This window comes from Petaurus breviceps, unplaced genomic scaffold (genome assembly GCF_028583685.1).
Source record: "Petaurus breviceps papuanus isolate PSGF00001 unplaced genomic scaffold, PetGlider_PUasm1.0 490, whole genome shotgun sequence".
NCBI lineage: Eukaryota > Metazoa > Chordata > Mammalia > Diprotodontia > Petauridae > Petaurus > Petaurus breviceps.
Window position 1 is genome coordinate 13,012,205 of NW_027186352.1, and position 9,052 is coordinate 13,021,256.

Consider the following 9,052-nt stretch of genomic DNA (forward strand, 5'->3'; position numbering starts at 1 on the left):
CCCCCCCCCTTTCATAGCCCTTTCCCCCTCCTACTGCCTGTAGGATATTTTTATACTTAATGAAGTATGTTATTTCTTCTTCACACCAAGAGTGACAGGAGCTAAATCTCATGCAAAGTTCCTCTCCCTCCCCTCTTTCCCTCTAAAATGATACTTTTTGCGTTTCTTCTCCATAGAGTCCTATGCTTAACTGGTTGTTATTCCCTCCTTGTACCAGAACCAATGAAGGAAAAACTCATGTGATTCCCAACTCCCTCCCTTCTTTTCCTTTGCTATACAGTTTTTATGCCTCTGTGTGTGGCATAATTTACCCTTTTCCACTTCATTAATTCCCTTTCTTCCATTGCAGTCCCTTTGTAGCCCTTAATAAGATTTTTTTAAATCATCATTTTGTGTATTTTATACTCATACCCTCTACTTGTCTATAACCAGTTTGCCCTTATCAAATAACAGGGTGTGTGTGTGTGTGTGTGTGTGTGTTTTCCTTGTTTATATTTCTAAGTCACTGTTGCATCTCGTAACTGGAGGTTGAATTTTCCATTGAGTTCTGGCTTTTTTATCAAGAGGGTCTGGAACTCTGTTATATCATTGAATGACCATCTCTTTGCCCGGAAGAATATGCTCTGTCTCACTAGGTATGTGATCCTTGGTTGTAACCCAAGCTCTTTTGCCTTCTGAAAAATTGTATTCCACTGCCTCCAATTTTTCAGTGTAGAGGCTGCCAAATCCTGTGCAATCCTCACTGTGTAGCCTCGATATTTGAATTGTTTCTTTCTGGCTGCTTGAAGTATTTTCTCTTTTATCTGGTAGTTCTGGAGTTTGGCCACAACATTTTGAAGACTTTTCAGTTTGGAATCTCTTTCAGCAGGTGTCCTGTGGATTCTCTCAATTTCTATTTTACCCTCAGGTTCTGGTATCTCAGGGCAGTTTTCCTTAATGAGCTCTTGGAGAATGTTGTTCAGGCTCATTTTTTCATCATGATTTTCTGGTAGGCCTATGATTCTCAGTTTATCTCTCCTGGATCTGTTTTCCAGGTCAGTTATTTTTTCTTTGAGGTATTTTACCTCTTTTTCTAATTTTTCATTCTTGTTTTGCTTGACAAATTCTTGCTTCCTCATAGTTATTTGTTTCCATTTGGTTGATTCTAGTTTTTAGCAAATCATTTTCCTTGGTTAATTTTTGGAGCTCCTTTTCCATATTATACACTTTTCTTTTTAGAGAGATGTTTTCCTCATTATGTTTTTCTAATTCTGCTATTTTGGTTTTGAGAGAATTTTTCATTTTGTCTTCTATCTCTTTCATTTTGTTTTCAAAGTTCCTTTTGATAACATCTAGGAGAGCCTTCTGTGCTTGGGACCCATTCCCTGTTGATGTTTCAGCTGTGGGTGTGGAGTCCACATTGTCTCCCTCTGGGTTTGGTTCCTCCCTCTGAGGATAATAGGACTCCAGAGTCTTTGTCTTTGTAGACTGCTTTCTACCCATTTTGAGACAGGGTCCTAGCCACACCCTTCCTCTAGGATCCCAAGCCTTTTCTGTAGAGGGTTTTGCCTTGGGGCAAGAGTTACTATGTTTTCAGGGTCAGAGTGGGGTTTTGGAGTAAGTGAGGTTCACTCTGTCATCCTGGTCTTTGGAGGTCCTGAAAGGGGCTTTTGTTTTTAAATTTCTGGGCTATGAAGTGGTATCCCCAGGAGTGTTTGCTGTCCAGGACAGGGGCCCCTGTATTTGCTTCTTACCTTGCTCTTTCCAGTCCCAGCCCTTTGGTGATAGGCCTGGTAGTGGACCTTGTGGTTGGTGGGAAGACTTGCCCTCCGAGTTGATCAGGCCCCTTCTGGGCCTGCCTCTGCCAGCTGCGCCGTGGCTTCCCGGCTTCTTTTTCTACACCTATTGATGTGATCATCTTGTTTGTGTTATTAATATGGTCAGTTATGCTGATAGTTTTCCTAATATTGAACCAGCCTTATATTTCTGGTATAAATCCAATCTCATCATAGTGTACAATCTCTGTGACATTTTGTTGTATTTTATTTAAAATTTTTGCATCAGTATTCATTAGGGAAACTAGATTATAGTATTCTTTATTTTTGCTCTCCCTAATTTAATAGTATCTGATTATAATAATTAACATTTTTATAGTGCTTACATTCACCAGTCACTGTGCTCCACACTTTGCAGTTATCTTATATGAGCCCCACAATAATGCTGGGAGGTAGGTGCTAATTTATCCCCATTGTACAGATGAGGAAACTGATACAGGAAGAGATTAAATGACTTGCCCATGGCCACTCAACCAGTAAGTGTTTGAAGCCAAATTTGAACTCAAGTCTTCCTGACTCCAGGGCTAATGCTCTAATCACTGCATCTCAGAGGTTCCCAAAGTGAGTGATACCACCCACTGGGGTGCTAGAATGATCCAGGGGGGTGGTAGTAGCCTTGGGTGCAATTGGGAGGGCATTGAATAAAAATAAGGGAGTGATGGAAGCATAAGGAAAGAAGAGAATTTTGAAAGACCATTTGTACATGTTTCATCTGTAGTGTAACAAAGTTAAAGTCATAGTGATTATATTATTTTCCAAATAAACACACAAAATGCAAGTTATAACTAATCAGTGATCAAGTCTACCGACAGGTCTTAACAAACAAGTACTGGTAGGTGAGTGTGTTGTGCATTGTCAGGAAGTCCAGCCTACATCAGCAGGAATATGTGCATGTAATGACTTATTTACAATATGATATTATATGGTCATATGATGCAATATTGCATCATCAAAATTTCAATGCAAGAAAAAAACACAAACTTACAATAAATTATGAATAGATGCATCGTGTTTTTAAAATATATTTTATATTTTTTTGAAATGACAAAATTTTTTTAAAAGATGTTAAAGAATTAAAGAAAGTAGATTTCCAGGGGGGCACTGAGTAATATTTTTTAAGGGAGCAGAAGGCCAAATAAGTTTGGAACCTGTGACCTACTGTTTAGGTATCAAAACTATATTTGTGAAGGAATTTAGTGGGACTTCTTTACCTTTTTTGTCAAATAGTTTATACAGTATTGTAATTCATTATTCTTTAAATGATTGGTAGAATTTGCTTATAAATTCATCTGGTCCTGTGCTTAGGGAAAAATTTATATCTCTATATGCTTACATCAATAAAATAGAGAAAGATTAGATCAATTAATTGGGCATGTAAATAAGAAAAAGAACACATTAAAAATCTCAATTAAACATCAAAATAGAATAATAAAATTGAAAGTTAAAAAAACTGCACTGAACTAATAAATAAAACTAGAAACTGGCTTTATGAAAACAACTATAAAATAGACAAATCATTGGTTAATTTGATTTTTTAAAAGACCAAATTATCAATATAAAAAATGAATATGCATTACCAATGAAAATGAAAGTAAAGCAAATATTAAGAGCTATTTTACCCAATTATAGATTTTCCCCCAAGTACTGCTTTGGCTATATCCCACAAATTTTAGTATGTTGTCTCATTGTTGTCATTGTTTGTGATTTGTTCTCTATCCCACTCATTCTTTGGGATTAGATTATTTCACTTCCAATTAATTTTTAATCTCTGCTTAAAAGACTCTTAATTGAATGTAATTTTTATCACATTATGAGCCAAAAGGGGTACATTTAAAATTTCTGCTTTTCTCCATTTGTTTGTGAAGTTTTTATGCCCTGGTACATGGTCAGTTTTTGTGAAGGTGCCATGTACAGCTGGAAAAAATGGTATTTTGTTGCTTTTCAGTTGGGTCTGACTCTACATGACCCCATGAGTTTTGTCCAAGCATTTTTCTTGACAAAGATGCACTTCCTTCCCCAGTGTGTCCTCATTTTATAGATGAGGTACCAAGGAAAAGAGAGGTTAAGTGACTTGCCCAGGGTCACTCATCTTAAGTGTCCAAGCCTTAGACACTTAGACACTAAGGCCTGACCTGAACTCAAACCCTTTTGGCTCCAAGCCCAGTACTCTATCCGCTGCACCACCTAGCTGCCCTAGTCAGGAGTCAGGGAGATGAGTCCAAATCTAGCCTAAGATATATACCAGACAAATCACCCAATTTTCATTAGCCTCAATTTCCTCATCTGTAAAAGGAGGAGAAAAAGGTATACACTTTTCTGTGCCCATCCAGTATTCTCCAGAGGTCTATCATATCTAACTTTTCTAAAATTTTATTCATCTCCTTAGCTTCTTTCTTATTTTATGATTAGATTTATCTAGATCTGAAAAGGACAAATTGGAGTCACCCACTGGTATAGTTTTACTACTGTCTATTTCCTCCTATAATTCATTTAACTTTTCATTCAAGAATTTGGATGTTATACAATTTGGGACATATATGTTTAGTATTAATATTGATTCATTGTCTTTTTTTGCTTTTGCTAAGTCTGATATTATGGTTGCTACTTCTGCCTTTTTTTACTTCAGCTGAAGCATAATATATCCTGCTCCAACCCCTTATTTTAACTCTGTGTCTTTCTGTTTCAAGTGAGTCTCTCTTAAAAACAATATATTGTTGAATTCTGGTTTCTAATCTATTCTACTGTCTGCTTTCACTTTAGGAGTTCATCACATTCATATTCACCATTATAATCACTAACTGTGTATTTTCTTCCACCCTATTCTTTTCTATTTATTCTTCTCTTATTTTTAACCTTGTACCCTCCTCAAAAGTCTGTTTTGCTTCTGGCCACTGCCTCCCTTAATTTTCCCTCCCATTTTTCACAGACCATCCCTTTCTCTTAGCCCCTTCTTTGCTGGATAAGCCTAATTTATATACGCAAACTAGGTGTGTGTGTTCTTCCCTTTTTGAACCAGTTCAGATGAGAGTGAAGTTCAGGTGTTGACCACTCCCCCCCCATTTCCCCCTCCATTATAAAAGCTCTTCTTTGTATGCCTCTTATATGTGAGATAATTTCTTCTCTCTTACACCTTCTCCCAGTACATCACTCTTTTCTCACCCCTCCATTTTTTTAGATCATCCCAACATAATTGACTCACACCCAACACCCTCTGTCTTCTAACTGTCATAATAATGATAAGGTTCATAGGAGTTATATGTATCATCTTTCTATATAGGAATGTAAACAATTTAACCTTATTAAGTTCTTTATTTTTTCTCTTTCATGTTGATCTTTTTATTGTTTTCTTGAGTCTTATGTTTGTATGTCAGATTTTCTATTTGGCTCTGGTCTTTTCATTAGGAATGCTTGGAAGTCCTTTATTTCATCAAATATATATATATATATATGTGTGTGTGTGTGTGTGTGTGTGTGTGTGTGTGTGTGCGTGTGTGTGTGTGTTTTCCCCTGAAGGATTATACTCAGTTTTGCTGGATAGGTTATTCTTGGTTATAAGCTCCTTCACCTTCCAGAAGATCACATTCCAAGCCCTCTGCTCCTTATAATGGTAGCTGCTAAATTTTGTGTGATCCAGACTGTGGCTCCACAATATTTGGCCTGTTTCTTTCTGGATGCTTTCTGTACTTTCTCCTTGACCTGGGAGCTCTGGACTTTGGTTAGAATATTACCAAGAGTTTTCCTTTTGTATCTCTCAGGAGGTGATTGGTAGATTCTCTGAATTTCTATATTGTCCTTTGATTCTAAGATATCTGAGAAGTTTTATTTTATAATTTCTTGAAACATTGTGTCCAGGCTCTTGTTTAAATTATGGCTTTTAAGTAGTATAATATTCTTAAATTATCTCTTCTTGATCTATTTTACGGGTCAGTTGTTTTTCTGATGAGATATTTCACATTTTTTCTACTTATTATTTTTAACTATTTTTATTGTTTCTTAATGTCTTATAAAGTCATTAGCTTCCACTCAACCAATTCTAATTTTTGAGTAATTATTTTTTTCAGTGAGGTTTTGTGCCTATTTTTACCATTTGGTCAATTGTAATTTTAAAGCAGTTCTTCAGTCTTTTGTGTCTCTTTTACTATGTTGTTCATTCTCTTTTCATAATTTTTGCTATTGCCCTCATTCCTTCTCCCAATATTTCCTCTACCATTCTTATTTGATTTTTAAATCATTTTTTGCTATTTTTAAAATCTCTTTCCTTAACTCTTCTAAGTGGTTTTGTTTAGTTTGTACACAACCTGCATTTTCCTTTGAGACTTTGCTTGTATGTGTTTCAAGATGTTGTTTTCTTCTGAGTTTGTGTCCTGAGCTCTGTCACCACAGTAGATTTTTACAGTAAGTTTCTTTTTTGTTGTTTGTTCATTTTTCCAACCTGTTTCTTGACTTTGGACTTTATGTTAGAGTTGAGCTTTGTTTATCCTGGAAGGAGGGAGGGTTGTCACTGTCATAGCTTCAAGCTTGAGATCACAGGTCATTCCAAGGAAGTCCCTTTCCTTTTTTTGCACAGGATTACTCGATAACCAGGTTGGGGATTGCTACAGAAACAGCACAGTTATATTTTAGCAAAATATTCCATAGAATCCTAGGATCATCAATCAATTTAGAGCCAAAATGTGCCTCTGGGGATCCCTAGGCCAAATCCCTTGTTTTATGGATGAGGAAATGAAGGTGGAGTCTCTTTCCCAAGGTCACACAGCCCAGATTTGATACAGCCATGCCCTTATAGATATGGGATGATAATTATACAGTTAGGTACATGCAGTACCAATTTCGGTGGCTGGACCCAAAGAACATTCACAGTGTGTGGTATGCCAGGTCAATGGCTGCTCAAGCCTCAGTTTCCTCATCTCTAAACCAGGGCTATGAGCACTTACATCCTGGTTGTTGGAGGGCTCATGTGAGATAATGTAGAAACATGTTTTCCAAGTTTTTAAATGCTTGTAATATCAACAATTATTAAAATACAAACCCTAAAGTAGACAGCATTTGTAATTATTAATTAGCAGCAAACATAACATTGTAACAGCAGCACCAGCCCATGAAACAGTGGCTCTTGTTAGCAAATTCTCCTGGGGGGGACAAAGAGAACCTGTTTTTAGGGGAACTTCCAGAACTTTGTCTTTCTCAGACCAGCTCCCAGGATTTGGGTGCTGTCTTAAGCTCAGCAGCCTGGGAGCTGTCCACTCTGAGTCCCCTTTTGCTCTCTCACCCTCCCGCAGATGCAGAGGAGTTGGGCCCCTCAGTGGTTGTCCACACCACCACCTCCTTTGGTCTGGAGAACCTGGAGAAAAGCAATGAGGATGTACAGGACGTGATCTTGCAGCAGGTGAGCAGAGTCCTGCCAGGTCTGCCCATGCCACTCAGCACCACATGCCACCGATGGACATACTCTCAGGTGAGAACAAGGGCCTCGGCTCAGATCCCCCACCCCCCATCCATGGCATTGCCTCTGCCTGTAGGGAGAGACGGTCTTCATTATGAAATCAATCCCTACAGCCAGGGGGATGTAGTCATTTTACCCAATCTACCCCTCCCATTTCTGGCAGATTTTCTTGTCCCTTGGAGTCAGGGGATCATAGCTCTAGACCCAGAGGAAGCATTCTAGTCTAACCCCTTACATGAAGCATGAAGAGGCTGAGGTACAGAGGGATTAAGGGTCTTCCCCATCTGAGGAATGAGGGGGCCACCCCACAATTCAAAGCTGGCCCTCTGACTCTGAACCCAAACCTTTCTAGGCCTCTCTTCACAGCTGTATGGTTATGGATAAGGGCGCTGGATTGTCAGGTCCAAAAGCAGGTTCAGTGGCTTTCCTGAGCTCACATAGGAATCCACAAGTAAGAGATTCACTCCCACCACCTCTCACTGACCTCTCTTAAGTAGTAATGTCAGGAGCAGAGCAACAAGCAAAGGCTGGAAATCATGAGGAGGCAAACAGAGGCCCCGCATCAAGGGAAAACTCTTCCCTGGCCCTGAGAGGCATCCCCAAGGGTCACGGACTGCCTGGAGAAGAAGGGCCCCCCTCTGTGCAAAGGCTAGAGGACCCCTCTCCAGACGGGGCCTTTGGGATTCCCCTCCATGGACGCACAGGACCAGACAGTCTAAAACCCTGAGATCATGGGAGAGAATCTTCTCTGCCTAGGGAAGGGCCACCAAATGGGGCTGAGACGCGTCTGGAAGCCCCACCTGCAAGGGCATCAGGGAAGCGGTCACCTTCTATTGCAAAGGAAGCTGTGTCTGGAGAGGGCAAGGCACCTGCCAGAGGGCAGGAGGACCTGAGTTCAAAGTTGGCCTCAGACTTGATACTTACTAGCTGTGTGTCCCTGAGCAAGTCACTTAACCCAGATTGCCTCGCCCTGCCCCAGAAAAAGTGCTGGAGACCAAAGTTCATGTCTGGTTTCTGACATTTACTAGCTGTGAGAAGGGGGAAAGTCATCTGGCCTTTCTTAGCCTCAATGTCTTCATCTATAAAACGGGCATGATAAAACCCACAGCACCCACCTACCTCACAAGCTGGTTGTGAGACCCAAATGGAACCACAAATGATTATTCATTTATCAAGCTTTTATGTACCAGGCTCTGTGCTAACACAGGTCCTGCCCTCAAAGAGATTGCCTTCCAATGGGAAAAGCAACCTGTAAACAACCAGGTCTGTGCGAGAAACATGGAGAGCTGGTGGAAGACATGAATGAAGGAGAGAAAAAGCCCTAGTTAAGGTCTGTGCCAGGCAGGCACAGACATGAGCAAACAGGCCGATCCCTGCCCTCCAGAACGTTCCAATGTAGGAGGAGGAAGCTAGGAAAGCTCAAAGCTGCCCGAGACTGGGGGGACCTGGTACGGGTCAGGGAGGGAACAAGGGAAAGGAGCGAGCATTTACTGAGCGCCTACTGTGTGCCCCACACTGGGCTAAGAATGTTACAGTTATCTCACTTCACGGTCACAACAGCCCAGGGAGGTGGGTGCTATTTTATAGATGAGGAGTGATCGACCCAAGGTCACACCCCTAATACATTTCTAAGGCTGAATTTGAACTCAGATCTTTCTGCCTCGGGCCCATGATTATAGAGAATGGAAGCCACAGGTCAGCTAGTTATCAGGCTGTCCTGTTTGGCTTACGGATCCAAGAGGTGGAAAGAAAAGGCAGGTGTCCTTTAACCTGTGTGCCTGTAGGGCAACGCGGG

General features: G+C 40.3%; 1 protein-coding gene and 1 long non-coding RNA gene across 4 annotated transcripts in view; one reads left to right on the top strand and one right to left on the bottom strand.

The window, feature by feature from the left end:
- The window catches only part of RNLS (renalase, FAD dependent amine oxidase), a 242,633-nt gene that overhangs the window by 222,784 nt on the left and 10,797 nt on the right, over positions 1 to 9,052 (top strand). For all 3 annotated transcript variants that reach the window (XM_069101782.1, XM_069101783.1, XM_069101784.1), the window contains exon 6: positions 7,094 to 7,269. In XM_069101782.1, the coding sequence (XP_068957883.1) occupies positions 7,094 to 7,269 (176 nt within the window). The remainder of the gene's footprint in view (positions 1 to 7,093; positions 7,270 to 9,052) is intronic.
- LOC138172155 (uncharacterized) overlaps positions 3,982 to 9,052 on the bottom strand; it is a 9,596-nt gene continuing 4,525 nt past the window's right edge. Inside the window, exon 3 of the long non-coding RNA XR_011171061.1 lies at positions 3,982 to 6,409. This is a non-coding gene — a long non-coding RNA (uncharacterized lncRNA). The remainder of the gene's footprint in view (positions 6,410 to 9,052) is intronic.